At 38.4% G+C, this 17,716-nt stretch overlaps 1 protein-coding gene across 1 annotated transcript in view; it reads left to right on the top strand.

Annotated features, from left to right (window-relative positions):
• The first annotated feature begins 1,637 nt into the window (after window positions 1-1,637).
• chd4 (chromodomain helicase DNA binding protein 4) overlaps window positions 1,638-17,716 on the top strand; it is a 35,915-nt gene continuing 19,836 nt past the window's right edge. Inside the window, 21 exon segments of the mRNA XM_015370782.1 lie at window positions 1,638-1,908; window positions 2,179-2,431; window positions 2,908-3,032; window positions 6,587-6,832; window positions 6,929-7,044; window positions 7,139-7,238; window positions 7,348-7,564; window positions 7,682-7,803; window positions 9,101-9,224; window positions 9,345-9,517; window positions 9,981-10,226; window positions 11,457-11,660; window positions 11,794-12,005; window positions 12,329-12,460; window positions 12,691-12,790; window positions 12,925-13,116; window positions 13,399-13,599; window positions 13,700-13,837; window positions 15,458-15,579; window positions 15,692-15,865; window positions 16,055-16,196. Coding sequence (XP_015226268.1) covers window positions 2,368-2,431; window positions 2,908-3,032; window positions 6,587-6,832; window positions 6,929-7,044; window positions 7,139-7,238; window positions 7,348-7,564; window positions 7,682-7,803; window positions 9,101-9,224; window positions 9,345-9,517; window positions 9,981-10,226; window positions 11,457-11,660; window positions 11,794-12,005; window positions 12,329-12,460; window positions 12,691-12,790; window positions 12,925-13,116; window positions 13,399-13,599; window positions 13,700-13,837; window positions 15,458-15,579; window positions 15,692-15,865; window positions 16,055-16,196 — 3,150 coding nt within the window. The 5' untranslated portion in view covers window positions 1,638-1,908; window positions 2,179-2,367.

Raw genomic sequence — 17,716 nt, 5'->3', positions numbered from 1 at the left:
TAATACTAAATGCATACCCTGATGATTATGTATTTCAAATAAATAACTTATTTAATAAATACCTATTTTTATATCTTAGGTTTTTATTTCTATTTTTTTTTTTTTTATGCTATGGTTCATTATATTTTATATTTTATTATGCACCGTGGGGTTGAGAGGACTGCAATTTCATCTGTGTTGTATGTTTACCATGTAGCACATTTGACAATAAAGTTGAGTTGAGTTGAGTTTATTATACACATGAATTTGCATCATGGAAGGTTTATTTAAAATGTTTGTGATAAAATGATCTGAAAAAGTACATTTGAATTTAAGTGATAAACTTACATCAATATCAAAATTTGAGAGAAATATTTTTTTTAGTACAAGTTGGGAAAAGAAATTTACTATAAAAGTAATGCATATTATGGTGAAAGGTAATATATGGTAGTCACATTTCTAATTTTATTAAAGAGATTATATCCAGCAGCCTAAGCTGATTGGAGCTTTTTGGCTTGCGAGTCTATGTTTGTTAAGAAAACAAATGTGGGGCAGATTTGTTGGAAAGGCCCTATGACAGGAAGCCCTACGCCATCACAGGGATGCCAAATAGGTTCACTCACATATTTTTTCATAAAAGATAAACGATTCGAGAGTTATGAAATCCAGAAGTACTTTGTTCTTCTGTCCATTTGTTACACATTAAAGGGCTTTCAATTTGGAACAATAAACACTTCCAAGATAAATCATCACTTGGACGCCTTGTTGGTTTATACTATAAAAAATAGCAGCCAAAAATTTATATTATGGTGCAACATTAAAACCACAATATGAAAAGCTTCTGGCGTGAAGTGAATATGTGACAAGAGGTTGGATAAACATTTATAAAGTCGTAGATAAATAAAAAAAAAAAACTTCCAGTTTCCTCAGCCTTACATGCTGTCCATTTGAGTGCAGCTCCGGCATTATGTGCTGGTTTGCAAACAGAAGCATGTTGCTGTCATTTCTAGAAGTAGTTTATGCAATTGATTTTGCATAGCTTCCAACCAGTGTGTCAGTGTGCTTTTGCACCTGCACACCTGTTGGCTAAGATGATTTGCTTGATCATGGAAGGTTATTTGAAGCAGTCAGCAGAACTAATAATGAAGGAGCGGCAGCGAGAGAAGGCCTCAGATACCTGCAGGGTTCTGGTCCTGCTATGTTTGACCTAATCACATGTAGTCTACCTGTGTGAGCATCACAAAGGAATCAGATTGAAGGCTTTATGACTTTATTTTTGCATAGTGTTGTCCACCTGGATACCTTCTGAGTATTATGGTCTGTCACCAGAGGTCCTGTGCTCCTTCAAGGACCATCTGTTTTTCTTTACCTTTCTGTCTTTTTAGGTGCTGTATATTATGGGATGTATGCTATCAATGTTGGAATATTATGGTCTGTCCAGGATAGCAGGGAGGGGGGGTGTCACTATGACAACGGGGTTGCTAAGGGGGCTGGGACTTCCAGTGGAAAGGGGAAGAAGTGTGCACGTGCATGGCTATAGTGCATGCATGTCTAGCCCTGAGTGCGTGCGCGCGCGTGCATGTTAGAGGGGGGTGGGGGAAGGCTGAGTATTATGGTCTGTCCGTTGCGAGGTAACTATGCAGAGTCCTGCGTGCGTGTGGGAGGGAGAGGGGGAATATTATGGGATGTCTGCCCCCTTTGTGTGTTTGTGAGGATGTTAGCTAAGCGCTGCCTGTAAGGTAGGGGGAACTAGAAGTGGGGGACTCAGCCGCGTGTTTGGGGTCATTACGAAAAGAAACAGAGATATCGCTCGGGAATTAATGAGTGAGCACTCTAGGACAACATTTAGCGCTGAAGCAGCCTGACTGGTTTTATATCGAGCTCCGAAAGAGGGAGCACACCTCGCACCGGGACTACACGCACACTACAGTAAGTTTCTTAATACGTGAAGGCAGGGATTGAAAGCTTGAACTTTTCTTTCATCATCCCTTCTGACATGTCACCGTGCATTGGTTGTTTGGTTCAAATAAAGATTATTTTGTGTCACCCGTAAGTTAATTCACTCCTCTGTGGGGGTCTACCTGCATAACTTGTTTGATTTGACAGGTGGACAATTTAGTTGTGTAATTATAATTTCAACTGAGCTGGCTCTGAACCAGTGAAATGTGTCATTATTTGTTATGTTTTTTTTTCTTCCAGCACCAAACGTCCCCCCCCCCCAACTCACTCCCCCTCCACCCTCCCTTCCTGGACACCCCCGGTCCGTTCTCCAACCAGTCCCACGTCATTTTCCCTCCTCCCTCGCTGACCGAGGGTTTACGTGGGATTAATTCGCCCTGCAACAAAATAAAAATTAAAAAATAAAATTAACCCACAGAGAGAGGGAAAATGTCGTGTAGCGAAGATGAAAGGGACGACTTTGGAGCAGCGGAGGAGCATTCAATTCTTCACGGTAAGCTTGCTGTTTTCCACCTCTCTCTCTCTCCCTCTATCTCTCCCTTTCCCGAAGAAAGGTCCATCTCTGTGTAACTTGAGCTCCACCGCTTTGCTAGCTCCAGCTAGCGGGGAGTAGTCGGCTTGCTCCGGTCACTCGCCATGACAGATTAGTTAGCTAACTTGGAAAGTGTGTCCGGAGTTTGGGGTTATTTATTGAATATATTTTAAAAGACAAATTGCCGACACCTTATTTAATGTTTTGGGTGATTACGTTTTTTAAAATTTTATGAGGAAATCAAAAGTTTGAACCTGTGCTGCTTTGGTATTTATTGGCGTGCATGTGTGCGCGCGTGCACAACCGTTGGCCCAGTGGTGCCAGTTGGAGCCGCGCGCATCAGTGGTCCCCCCCCCCTTTGCTGCATTCAGCAAGTTATCTCCTGAAACTACTACTAATAATAACAGTCATAAAATGTAAGCATGTTTCCCTTGTAGATGAAGAAGAGCCGGAGGATGTTGTGTCCGACCTGGACGAGGTACCCAAGTCGAAGAAGAAGAAGAAAGCCAAGAAGAGCAACCGAGAGAGCAGGAGCAGCAAGAGGCAAAGACCCATCCGGGAGGTGAGCTCGCTGTCCTGTCAGTTAGGTTGTTGGATATTTAACCCTTTATTGGGCAAGGTACCATTTTTGATCACTGGCATACCCCTTACAAATGGAGCCCCCCAGGCCCTCAGTGAGGTCTAGAAGCACTAGATCTATATCCATTTGATGAATTAGATGAGCCCTTGAATGATATACGAGGGGCGTTCAATAAGTAATGCCCCTGACACACTTCCAGATGTTTGATCCAGCTGAAATTTTGCATGTGAGGTTTTTTAAATCTCTATAGATTAAGTAGCAAATTACAGCTCTGGGCTGCTCAGTGGTGCAGTGGTTAGCACCGCTGCCTTGCAGCAAGAAGGTTCTGGGTTTGATTCCCAGCCTGTGGTCTTTCTGCATGGAGTTTGCATGTTCTCCCTGAGCGTGCGTGGGTTCTCTCCGGGTACTCCGGCTTCCACCCACATTCCAAAAACATGACTGTGAGGTTAATTGGCTTCTCTACAGTCCCCTTAGGTGTGAGTGTGTAAATGGTTGTTTGTCTCTGTGTTGCCCTGCTATGGACTGGCTACCTGTCCAGGGTGTACCCCGCCTCTCGCCCATTAACTGCTAGAGATAGGCACCAGCACCCCTCGTGACCACTCGGGATAAGCGTGCTAGAAAATGGATGGATTACAGCTCTGAACTATTTGTGGTTTCTGACTTACAGGTTTTTGAACTGAGTAAAGTCTGAAATGGAGCCTGTTGAGTGTCGAGCAGTGATCCGTTTTTTCTATTGGAAAGGACTCACACCACGGAAGATTTTGGATGAAATTAAAGTAACTTATGGTGATGATGCCTGTTATATGTTCTTGCAAAATGTTTTACAGGGTTATATTATGGGACACTGTAGGTTACTTTCATTTGATCAAACGTCTCCCGTTGTGTGCATCCTTTCAAATGCGAAAACACAGACCCGACTCAGTTTGAAAACCTGTAAATCAGAAACCAGAAATTGTTCAGAGCTGTAATTTGCTATTAAATCTATAGAGATTTAAATAATTTCACATGCAAAATTTCAGGTCGATCAAACATCTGGAAGTGGGTCAGGGGCATTACTTATTGAGCGCCCTTCGTATTACCTACCGTACTGTAAATTAAGTTGAAAAAAGGTAAAAAGCTAATTAAAAAGTTAATAAGCCTAGTTAATAATTATATTTAAGTTTATAAACTAAATAATTCAAGTGTCATACATATATATAAATAAAAAAAAGTCTAATCAACCAAAACTTTTGCGACCCCCATGCAGTACCTCTGTGGACCCCTAGGGGTCACGGACCCCTGTTGAAGACCTCCGCTCTAAGGTTACATTGTACCCCAAAAAAAAAAAATTGTTTCTTTCATTCTCAGAGTGTTTTTCAGGAATTTCTTATAGAAGCACTTTTGTTATTTTTCTTAATATATTCGGGCAAGTTGGCGTTTCTTGTTATTATATTGACATACATTTTTGTCATCAAAATATCCTTATTTTTTTAATGTTACAAAGGTAATAAGGGCTTGTCCTGGACTCCAATAATCATAGTATTTCACTGAGTGCCCTATAAAGGGTTAAGTTGATCGTTTACTTTGAAAGTACTTAGTAAAACTTTTTCAAAATGAGTTTCCGTCCAGTGAGTTTCCGTCCATTAAAAAATTAATTTAAAGCTTTGGAGCCACACAGAATAAAGCAGTCTTTAAAACTCGCAACTTGTGTTTTGAAAATGTTTATATACAAACCATTTGCTTGTTAATGAATATTTCAACCCACAGCAACACTCAAAACCAGAACAATTTTTTTTTTTTTTTTTTTACAAAAAAAACCAAAACATTTAAAGCAGTTTCAAACTCTGTCCTGAGGATCCACTGCCCTGCATGCTTTCTGTATTTCCCTCCCTCCATACATCTGACTTATATAAATGGGTGATTAACCGCTCCCTTCAGCCAGTGATGCCTGCTGAGGAGGGAGTGCGATCATTTGATGTCGGTGTGCCGAAGCATAAAGCATGCAGGACAGTGGGTCCTCATGACTGAGTTTGAAAACCTCTGCTTTAATGTATCTTTTTTATTAATTCCCAGCTCCCGCATAACATAAATAGATAAAATAAACTTCTTTTTGAATGAAACTTTAATTGAACATGTTAAAATAAATCTTCTAAATAACAAATATGAGAATAGTGTTTACTTTTTTTTGCACCTCTTTTCTTTTGACTTTAGTTTATCACTTATTTACTTTAAAAGTCAACTAAAAACAAAACAAGAATTTATTTAAGCTAATTGAACAAGTTGGAGCTTGGCACTAGCTTCTCAGACATGAATTGTGAACAACTTGGAGAATGTGCATCTAATTTTCTTTGTGATTTTGTAAGACTGTGGCAATAAAAATATTTACATTACGATAATCAGAAATAATGTCCAATGTATTTGCCAAAAAAATAAGCAAGTGTTGACTTAGTTCTACACCTGGTGTTGATAGGGAAATTTTCTCAAAGTTTAACAAGCAGTTTTTTTTTTTTTAAATCCATGGCATTAGAAACATTATATGCTTCCATATGTTGAATTATAGTCGTACATTGCAGTTGCAATATGCAATAAAAAATATGCTGCATCTCTAACTGGGAACTTTTTTCACAATGCACAGAAGCGCTGACATTCACTCAGAAACATCATCGTCCGTTGGTATGATTCTAGGTCGTTAACATGCTGTGGCTGGGTACTTAATTTAAAAACATTTGTAAAATATCAAAATCATAACCAAGCACAGGAGTGTTTTTATGTTTGACTATATTTTAGGGCTGCAGCTAACGATTATTTTGCAAATTAATTAATGTGTTGATTATTTTATGATTAATAGATTAATAATCAGATACCCAAAGGTTCCTTAAAGACACTGTTTTGCAAAATAAAACCAAGTGAAAATAAAGCTTTTGCACTTGAGGAGTGCTAGATACAGTATATTTGCAGACGAAAAAGATTTTTATCTTAAATGCAAAATGTTTACACATTTTTTTTTTTTTTTTTTTACAATTTTGCTATAATTGCTGCTCAAGGTGGGTTGCTCTGTAAGCTAAATACACATTTAATAATTTCTACCCTCCAGTAAACGATCAGTCGATTACTAAATTAGTTGCCAATTATTTCAATAGTCGAGTAATCATGATTAATCCGAATCATTTTTTTTTTCAGCCCTAGTATATTTCATATATTTCATATCCCACTTGGGATATGACTACAGAAATGGCAGGGGCAGTTTAATGATTATTAAACATCTGTTTATAAAATCAGCTGCACAGTGCTACAGGATTCTAGCATTCTGATTTTCTTTTTTAAATCGTTGGTTTCAGTATATTGCTACGTAATTTATGGTATGGGGGAGTCATACTTGGATTCCTACTTGGAATAGCAGAGAATTAATTGAACTTTTATCAATCAAGCCAAAAGAGTATTGCAACTTTTACATTAGTGAAATGAAGAAAAAAAAAAATAAATAACCCTATTACTTCTAAAACCTTGTTAGGAGTCTTGCCCTCCTGTAACTAGTAGAGTGGGTTTTTATTTTGTAGGAACTGCCGGTCAGCTCCCCAGAGCATCTGATGGGACTGGAGGCGGCAGAGAGGGATGCTGATGAGGGAGGGATGCGGTCAGAGAGTGAAGGCAGTGATTATGCCCCTGGGAGAAAAAAGAAGAAACGCTCAAGCTCTGCAAAAGACAAAAAGAAAGGAGGCGGGACAGGAGAGAAGGGAGGTTCTAAGAGCAAACGTAAAGATCCTGAACCCGAAGATGACGATGACGACGATGATGATTGCCAGGTAAAGTTTTATTATAACTTCTGTTGAAGGAGTGTAAGGTGGTCCTGGTGGACATTTCATCTGACCTGATTTTTTTTATTTCTACTCCTACCACAGCCTAAAAGCTCCGGCCAGCTGCTGGAGGCCTGGGGAATGAAAGACATTGATCATGTCTTCACTCAGGAAGACTACAGCTCCCTAACTAACTACAAGGCCTTCAGCCAGTTTGTAAGGTGAAGAAATAAAAATAACAATTTCATTTATTTGATGTTCCAGATGATAAATGCTTCATTCCTTGAAAAATGACTGTAAAATGTGTTTTTTTAGGCCTTTAATTGCCGCTAAAAATCCTAAAATCCCTGTATCCAAGATGATGACCTTAATGATGGCTAAGTGGAGAGAATTCAGCACAAACAACCCACTAAAGGTATTTCGGCTATGAGTAACGTGGATATATATATATAGACATTTATTTATTTTTTTTTAAATTCAGGTGTCTTTCAAAAAATTCTCACACTTTGCTGTTCCTCCCTTAGGGTTGTGCCACAGCTAATGCAGCCCTGGCAGCTGCCAGTGTGGCTGCAGTAGTGGAAAACATGGTGGTTTCTGGAACTGACGGAAATGCTGAGGCTGCCCCTGCTGCCTCCCCTGCAACTGCTCCTCCTGCTCCTGTTGTTGTTGCTGCTCCAACACCTGCACCACCCCCAGCTCCAGCTCCTCCTCTTCGCAAAGCTAAGACCAAAGAGGGAAAAGGTGAGGCAGATATGCAAAGATAGATACATGTTTCAAAATCTAAAACAAGGAACAGTGTTTTTGAAATCCTTTCTTTAAAAAAAAAAAAAAAAAATTATTTTGCTTTTTTCATTTTAGGTCCAAATGCTCGTAAAAGGTCAAAACCTACACCCAAACCTCCTCCTAAGCCAAAACCCAAAAAGGTGGCTCCACTGAAAATCAAACTAGGGGGCCTCAACAGCAAGAGAAAACGCTCCTCCGTAAGTCATTTATTTCTATATTCTGTTAAAGGATGTAAAAAATGGGAACCCCCATCTGTTGTCACAAGTCACCCGACCATCAGAAAGATATTAACAAACACACAGCAATCTAGAATTGGCAGGTAATTTAGACAGGTTTAATTTAATCATTTCAACTATTCCAGATGGTATGAAAAAAAAGAAAATTAAGCATTAAAAACATGTCGATTTTCAAATTATATTCATCATTCTTCTATCTAAAGTGTACAATCTGATTTCAGTGAAAGGAAAAATAATCAAGACTTTTTTCATGAGTTTGTATTTAAATGATTTTCTCTTCTGTTTTTTGCTATAGATAATTAATATTTGCTGAACTTTATTGTGTTTTGAAAGTTTTAGTTTTCTAATCAAATCCTCAGATAGATACATCCTTTTTTAGGAGTAAAAAAAGGGAAAGTTTACTATTGTTTTGTGTAGTTTAAATTTTGACGAGAGACTCTTAAACTGAGTCTGGTTTAAGTGATAAAAGATGAGGTTATTTTTTCATGTAAAAGACTGTAAAGAAGTCTACCTGGGATTTTGTGATTCTGTCTGTTTTGCTGTGAAGCTGATCTTTGTATAGGCTCACTCGTGTCTACAGTGCGCTTCTTTCGGTAAGGAAGGAACACTAGAGACGAAAGTCTAGTTTTGCCAATTTAGCATCAGAATCTATATTTGGGGATTTTTTTCAGACACTTCTAGCAACATTGTTTAAAAAAAAAAAAGAAAAAAAAAGCGATTGGAACAAAAACACTAGTGACGTTTCTCTGTGTTGAACGAGTTTAGCAACTTTACATGAAAACGGCAATCTTTCCTCAATTATGAGCTGCCGTGAGTTTCTTCCTGCTTCACTAAGCGCCATCTTACAGGCACAGGAAGCTATAGCTGCCTCGTTCTGAAAGCCCTGCAAAATCCCTGCTCCATTTTTCCATAGCTAATATTTAACACATTCGAAAAGCTGTCAGTGATTATGCCATAGATTACAAAGCAGAATATAAATATAATGTCTTTTTAGTCTATTTAGTCTTTTTTTTTTTCTTTCTCTGAAACTGTTGCACTGATATAATCTGTTCAAAATTGTTTACACCCTCATATAGAGTCAGATGAACACTTAGTGACTTTAATTGAATTTGATAGAGAAACTGTGTAGGGAATGTAATAATTCAATGATTTGTTTTGAACTATATGAATGTTTGACCCAAATCTGAAGCATGTGGTGCTATTAAAAAAAAAATAAATAAATTTTATAAGGAGCTGTCTTCTTTTATGTTCTTATCAGAGCGATGAAGATGAGCTCGATGGCGACAGCGACTTCGAGGATGGAAGTTTCTCTGTGTCCGATGGCTCTAGCCGCAGCAGCCGTCTTAAGAAGAAGTCAAAAAATGCAAAAAAAAAGAAGAAAGGTTTGAAACAAACAAAACCCTTGGTTCTAAATACAATATTTAATGAATCACTAAGTAGCATACTGTTTTCATTTACATGATTGTTCCTTGTGCTCTGTTTCTGTGATTGCCCTTTTTCAGTGGAGACGGAGGATGGAGATGGTTATGAAACTGACCACCAGGACTACTGTGAGGTGTGCCAGCAGGGAGGAGAGATCATTTTGTGTGACACCTGTCCCAGAGCTTATCACATGGTGTGTCTGGATCCTGACATGGAGAAGGCTCCTGAGGGCAAGTGGAGTTGTCCACACTGTGTGAGTATGGATCATTGGATCTATACAGAGAGGACATTGGAGTATTAACATCCTGGTTCTTAATATTGTACAGTAAATTAATGATTTTCTAAAAAAAAAAAAAAAGATATGTACTTTTAACTTTGGCTTTAAGATTATATTTTCTCGGTTTATTTCTAATAAACGTTTATTTTCTGTGTTGTTTTTTTTTTATGTCACTTCTATACATCTCACCCTCCATCTTCTATTCCTCACTCCCTCTCCCTCCATCTGACTCCACATGCACATGTATTCAATGCACGCCCCACACCCTCCACCGCTTTCACTCCTGAACCCCCCCACCCCTCCCTTTTTTTCCTTTCATTCCGTTCCGCATACCTTCCCTGCATGTGTGAACCCACCCAACTCTCCTCTTCCTCTACTACACACACACACACACACGCTCAAACCACCTCCTCCTCATGTCTCTGCTTCCAACACCAAGGAGAAGGAGGGGATCCAGTGGGAGGCAAGAGATGATCTGTCTGAGGCTGAAGGGGAGGATGATGACGATAGGAGAGACGATGGCATGGAGGAGGAAGATGACCACCACATTGAGTTCTGCAGAGTGTGTAAGGATGGTGGAGAGCTGCTCTGCTGTGACACCTGCCCCTCCTCCTACCACCTCCACTGCCTGAACCCTCCTCTCCCTGAGATTCCCAACGGAGAATGGATCTGCCCCCGCTGCAAGGTGAGCACCGCCTCTATCTGCGCATGCTCTCATGGCTCTAAATCTGGATTGCAAAAACAGTTTTGCACTGCAGATAACCAGATGATTTTCCTTATCAGGGAAACAATACGTAGTGTTGCTAAGAATACACTTCGTTACTCTGAGAGAGATTATATTACAATACCAATTTCATAAGTACTTCTATGCAAACAATTGAAAGTACTCCTTATTACTTTTTTTGTTTTTTACTTTAATTGAGCTGAAAATGTGAGATCTTTCTCTGTGGTCAGCCTTTATCTATTTTTTTGGGGGGGGTTATGGCACTAGTGGCTAATTTCTTGGACAGTAGGCTGACAGGAAAGGGGGTGTGAGAGAGGGGGAGAGACATGCGGCAAAGGACCACGGCCTAAGGACTCAAGGACTAAGGCCTCTGTACATGGGTTGTGTGCGCTAACCACTGCCCCATCAAAGCATGCCCCTTTATCAGTGTTTTTGGGCTTCTGGAATTTTGCTTTGGCAAATATTTCAAAGCAACTATATCACTATGCAATTTTCTTAGTCCAACAGATGAAATCGCTGAAGGCATTGGTGACGTAGCTCCGTTAGTACAGAAGACTTTTTATATTAGGGATTATGGATTGAATAATTAGCAGGTTAAACATAAGATAAAATAAAAATACCTGCATATTTTTATATTGTTTCAATTTTGTAACTGCTATTTAAATTAAGATAATATAAAGTTTAAGTTGTCAGAATGCCATGTGGCAGTGTGCCTTTCATTTGCAGTGACTACCAGCAGCTAAAAAAGTTATATTTATTTGTTTGGTTGATATTAAGATTGTGTTGTTCTTATGTGTGTCATCGTTATCTGTTATTATTCCTTTGGAAATCTTTTTTTTCTTTAAAGACTTTTCTGGTTTATATATTTTTTAAGAGTTGAGTTATGTACTTTTAGAGTGTTTTTGCTGCTTTTATCTTACTTTGATTAAAAACTTTTGATGTTTTGAAATGGCTGCATGATTGAATAAGATTAAAATCGCCAGTAAACTCTAAACAACTTTTTTCTTGATTAGTAAGTTATCAGGAAGAAAACGAACTGCAAGATAAAAGTTTCAAAATGTATGTTTTTAGACATTTTATTTATTTATTTATTTTTTTTTTAGATCGATAGAAAGTCTGTTAGGTTATATGCTTTTACATTTTATTGGCCTCCTAACTGACAACCTGACTTCCATTGCCATGTTCCACCAGTGTCCTCCAATGAAAGGAAAGGTGCAGAAGGTTTTAACCTGGCGCTGGGGGGAACCTCCACCCTCCATGCCTGTCCCCCGGCCTGCTGACCTGCCTGCTGATGCTCCTGATCCCCCTCCTCTGGCTGGCCGACGGGAGAGGGAGTTCTTTGTCAAATGGTGCAATATGTCCTACTGGCACTGCTCCTGGGTGCTGGAACTGCAGGTATGGACCTTCCTGTAAATTATGCAAATTAATTTGGCGATTTGGACAAATTCTTCTATAATGTGGGGATGCTGACTCCACTTCTTCCTTAATTAATAACTGTAGCTAAAGCTGTTCCATTTCTTCCATGCAGCTGGAGCTGAACTGCCAGGTGATGTTCCGTAACTACCAGAGGAAGACTGATATGGATGAACCTCCACCTGTGGACTTTGGAGGAGAAGGTGATGATGACAAGAGCAGCAAGAGGAAAAACAAAGATCCTCTGTTTGTCCACATGGAGGAAGATTTTGGCCGTTTTGGGGTTAAGCTGGAGTGGCTGATGATTCACCGCATTCTTAACCACAGGTAGGGTTCACACAGACCTGAAAGATAAGATAACAAAAACAAAATTGATAAGGAGGGAATGGAATTAGGATATTTAGTTCTATTTTGTTTTATCATTAACAGTTGTATAGATTCGATTGTTGCAAAAAATTGTTTATTTTTTAATCACTTATAATCAAAAACTTAAGGTGGTCAGAAAAATAGTAGAAATTTATTTTCCTTCATAGAAACTTGTTTTTTGTAGTAAGAAGATGTTGAACATTTAAAGCACAGATTAGATATTATATCAGTGTGATCACTAAAAAAATGTAACTCGCATGTTTCCTGTGTTTTTTTTATCTTAGTGTTGATAAGAAGAACAACGTTCATTACTTGATCAAATGGAGAGATCTCCCTTATGACCAGTCAACCTGGGAAAGTGAAGATCTGGATATTCCAGAGTACGATACGTACAAACAGATATACTGGAATCACAGGTATGGAGGGTTTCACCTAACTAAATGGTAATGGCCTGTACTTATATAGCACTTTTCCAAGTCAGCAGACTTGCCCAAATAGCTCTACACTACATTCAGTCATTCACCCGTTCACGCTCACACTCACACACTGATGGTTGAAATTAGGAAAATATTTAAAGCTTAACAGTGGAAAGTAAATGTTTGTAAGTTATTCTTAATTAAATTGTTTATGTTCCTGGCCTACATAGAGAGCTGATGATGGGTGAGGAGGGAAGACCTGGTAAGAAGCTCAAGAAAACGGTCAAAGTGAAAAAGGCAGAACGGCCTCCTGCTAATCCAGTTGTAGATGTAAGTGTTCTTCATCTAACTCTTTTTATATATATATATATATATATATATATATATATATATATATATATATATATAATTTATTTTTTGCAGGCTCATTAAAAATGGCTCATTAATTATTCTCTCTCCACCAGCCCACCATCAAGTTTGATCGGCAGCCTGACTATCTGGACAGTACAGGAGGCACGCTGCATCCCTACCAGCTGGAGGGGTTGAACTGGCTCAGGTTCTCATGGGCTCAGGCCACCGACACCATCCTGGCAGATGAGATGGGTCTAGGCAAAACGGTTCAAACAGCTGTATTCCTGTACTCTTTGTATAAGGAGGTGAGAAACCAGAGTCACAATTCTTATTTATTGATAAGTAGGGTTTTATACGATTAAATTGGAATTGTATTTTTTGCATCAAGAGCACTACATAAAAACCCATTAAATTTGAAGCACTTTTGTCATTCATGGTGGTTGTGGGGTCTTAGACATGCGACAAACAATAACTTTGCCAAACAAAGGGGATGAGTTCTAAGCTATGAACTCTATTCTAAAGGCAGGGCAAGACATGAAATCATATTGAATTTGAAACGAGTCTAATTCCATTTTATGTTTTCACAGGGTCACTCCAAAGGTCCCTTCCTGGTCAGCGCTCCTCTGTCCACCATCATAAACTGGGAGAGAGAGTTTGAGATGTGGGCTCCTGATATGTACGTGGTTACTTATGTGGGAGACAAAGACAGCAGGGCTGTTATCAGAGAGAATGAGTTCTCATTTGAGGGAAATGCAATCAGGGGAGGGAAGAAGGCTTCAAAGATGAAGGTAGGGATGTAATAAAAGTGGATAGTTCAGGTCTTGGTGTTTCCATTTCCTACTTTAATGATATAACTGAATACCCCTCCTCTGTTTTTGTATTTTACAGAAAGATTCAACAGTGAAGTTCCACGTTCTGCTGACATCGTATGAGCTGATTACCATTGATCAGGCTGTGCTGGGCTCCATTGAATGGGCCTGCCTGGTTGTTGATGAGGCTCACAGACTCAAAAACAACCAGTCCAAGGTAATAAAAACAACCTTTAATGATCGGTGGCTGACAGTTTTCTAGTCCTCTTACCAGTTGATAATACTCTGCTGGTGTATTTTTATTTTTTTATATTTCCAGAATAAGACAACAACTACTTTCAGACGAGTCATTATGACATGCTTGCTCGATTATTGCAATACTCTTTTGTTTGTTGCCATGTCAAAACACATTTGTAAGGCTATTGAGCTGAAGCACAGAGATAGCAGACTTTTTAACTTTTCAACACTGGCTGCATCTTAACATCAAGATATAATTGACAATTTTTGTCCAATCCTTTAAAAACAATAAATAAATTGTTGTATTTGATGTGGTCTCCAGATTATATAGGTCCTTGGGTTGCACATTTTTATTATTCCAATACTTTCCTTGTCACCCTCGGTATAAGGCCGTCAAGATGAAAGAAGCAGACATGCAAAGGGGATATAGAAGGACTGTTCCAGAAATACTTTCTAGAAAAGGTAACGGTAAACTAGCTTGATAGATGGTGCTGTCTAGAAAAGAAACAGTTAAGCAGATGAGCTTTGAGGCAGTTTTCAAAGAATGGAACAGAGCACATAGTCACTAAAAAAGCTGAGGCCACAGCTATGTCTAGGAGAGAAATGGGACTAAGCACTGAAAAACAGGCCCAATTTACATCTATAATGGAAGTTGAGAGCAGCAGCCCAGCTGGTGCTTCCCTCCAGGATTGTGTCAAGATAAATGGTGTCATGGCAGATTAAGCTAATATAACAAAAACAAGCAGAGCGCACGTAAAGTTAGGGATTGAACTAACAAATAATGCAAAATTACAGAATAAATGTAAAATAATGCACGATGATAAAAACTGATCCCTATGTCTCCCAGCAGTCTAAACCTATTAAGAGCATAAGTTTAGGGTTAGTTCAGGACAACCTGGGACACTCTATGAGCTTTATCAAAGAAGTAAAGTTTTCAGGCCTTCTAAAAATAGATTTGTTTCTGCCTCATGAACGAAAACTGGTAGTTGGTTCCACAGGAGAACAGCCAGATATCTAAAAGATCTGCCTCAAATTCTGCTTTTCAGAAATTTCAGAAAACCACTAGTAAACCACACTACCTGTTTACTAGTGTTTTTTCTTGTAAACCTGCATATTAAGAGTGAAGTGCAATGTTAGCAACTTCCATTACTATGATTGCCTTTAAAATGTATTTCATTCAGACTTTTGCAAAAATTATCAATACTTAGGTAAAGTTATTTTTTATCTTTTTTTACTCATTGCAAATACTTGATGCTAATGTTTTGTTTTATGAATTTCCTTTAATGTTTTATTATTTAAGAAATACTTAAAAAACAGCTTAATTACTTTGTTGTGGCTACACAGTCACAAATTAATGCTGTTTCTTAAACAATCAGGCTAAAGTCTGCTCATTAGCCTCTTTTGACATTTTTTTTTTAATCTTTATGTTTTGGTAGTTTTGGTATTTGTTTCTCTTTTTAATCCCGTGTTACTTAGATCTGTCTGAAAGGTGTGATACATAGATTGATCCTAAAGTTTCTATGCTGCATTTTTTCCTACACTACTTTTATTCATAAGTACAATGGCTAAGAGTTATTGTTTTTTTCATACTGTGTTTTAGTTCTTCAGAGTATTAAACAACTACTCGCTGCAACACAAGCTCCTGCTGACTGGGACTCCTCTTCAGAACAACCTGGAGGAGCTTTTCCACTTGTTGAACTTCTTAACACCAGAGAGATTTAAGTCAGTAACTTGGCGGCTATGATTAGTGTGGCTGTTTTTCTTAGCTCACTAAAAAAGAAAAATAAATAAAAAGGCACCTGCAACGTGTTAATGCTCGATTTATTTTCTTCAGCAACCTTGAAGGGTTTCTGGAGGAATTTGCAGACATTGCCAAAGAGGACCAGATCAAGAAGCTCCACGACATGCTGGGACCACACATGCTCAGGAGGTTGAAGGCTGATGTGTTTAAACACATGCCTTCAAAGACTGAGCTCATTGTCCGAGTGGAGCTGAGCCCCATGCAGAAGTAAGTAATACACTTCAATATACATGCCTATAAAAGTTTACCGGGAACAGGGTTGGTTATAGATTTTTTTTTTTGTGTGTGTGTTTTTTTTTAACTCGTATCTATTTTTTTCTGCCCCTGCACTCTTTTCAAAAAATGTATTTTGCCTTTGCTCTTAATTTTCTCATTTATTTGTTTTTGTTAATGTAGGAAGTACTACAAGTTCATTCTGACACGCAACTTTGAGGCGTTGAACACTCGAGGAGGTGGAAACCAAGTGTCTCTGCTCAACGTTGTCATGGACCTTAAAAAGTGCTGCAATCACCCCTACCTCTTTCCAGGAGCTGCAACAGTACGTTTATTGTTTTTTCTTCTTGTTTTTTTTTTTTTTTCTTGTCACATATTTCAAACATTATCCAGTCATTGAAACATGCAGTTCTGGTCAGAATGTTACACGTACTCATTGTGAAGTTTTTAACAGTACATTAAAAGCTTGTTTCTCCAAGATTGAAAGATTATACGACATAACTTTAGTCAGTTTTTAAAACTGTATAGACCAAATATTTTTCTTGATTTCACAGAAGTTTAGTTTTTTATACCCTAATAGACTCAAGTCTCCTCTCATTTGAACCTTAATCCTATTGTTATTGCAGCCACAAACAATTTCACATACATTGGCCTGATATTTAACCTCTTTTTTGCTGAAATGGTAGAAATAATTTGGTTCATGTTGTTTTTATGGCACTGTAGAGGCTTTCATCAGAGATTTCAACAGATGTGAAAGCTGGGGTTTGTAAAGGTCATTTAAGGAGCTCAATATTAGTCTGCTTTTAGAGGTGATATATGATCAAATTAAAAGGTCAAGAAATCTGTGGGAGTAAGTATGTCTGTTGAAAATTAAATTGATATAAAGCCATCAATGATAAATATGATTTTTTTTTAAAACTCATTGGTTTTGACAGCAGAGATATTTTACCCACCAAAGCCCACAATGAATTTAATTTGAATGCTGCTTTTTTTGTCGGACTCATCACCACATAGATAAAGCCTTTTTTTAAATAGGTGTTTGTTTTTTGCTATGTTAATTGAAGAAAAGTCGACTGCTTTTAGCTGCCTTGCAGATAATACTAATATAACATCAAGCCAGATCTTTGGGATCTTTAAAATGAATATGGTAAAATTAGTTAGTTTCCCATTTTTCTTTTACTTTTAAGGACTGACATTGACTTTCATAGCAGTATGAAAGTCCATGTCACACTGTGTGAAAGGACTGGATACTAGATTAGTTTGCCAGATAATCGACAGATGAATTGAGATAGAACTTCCTGCAACTCTGCAATAAGAGCCTTAGGTATTTATATTGTTTCATTTAGCTTAAAGAAACATTTTCAGGGAAAATTAAAAAGCTTACCTCTTAAGCTTTGTATTCACTTTGCGTAAAACTAGGGCTGCAACAACGAATCGATAAAATCGACTTTTAAAAGCGTTGGCAACAAATTTCATCATCGATTAGTTGTGTCGCGCGATTAATGCATCATCCGCCACTGTCGGCAGCAGCTGCCGTGGGGCGCCTCCCCCATCCCAACCCAGTTCTCACGCTCCCGCAAGAGTCCCTCTCAGCGCTGCAGTCAGAGCAGCAGGATGTTACCCTCAGCATCCAACTTCAAATGAAGCGCGCATGCGCTGGGATTGACGGCGCAAATTAATCACAATAATTAAAATAGCCTGCGCTTTGTAAAGCGGAAAAAGTCGTAACATGCAACTTTTGTATAAACAAATTAACATAACACGAAACACCACTGTTATGATGCAGCACCTGAAAAGAAAACACATTGGAGCCTTCGATGGCAGTGAAGAGAGCTGATCAGCAGG

The sequence above is a fragment of the Cyprinodon variegatus genome, unplaced genomic scaffold (genome assembly GCF_000732505.1).
Source record: "Cyprinodon variegatus isolate N-32 unplaced genomic scaffold, C_variegatus-1.0 Scaffold48, whole genome shotgun sequence".
NCBI lineage: Eukaryota > Metazoa > Chordata > Actinopteri > Cyprinodontiformes > Cyprinodontidae > Cyprinodon > Cyprinodon variegatus.
This window is presented reverse-complemented; position numbering and strand designations above follow the sequence as displayed.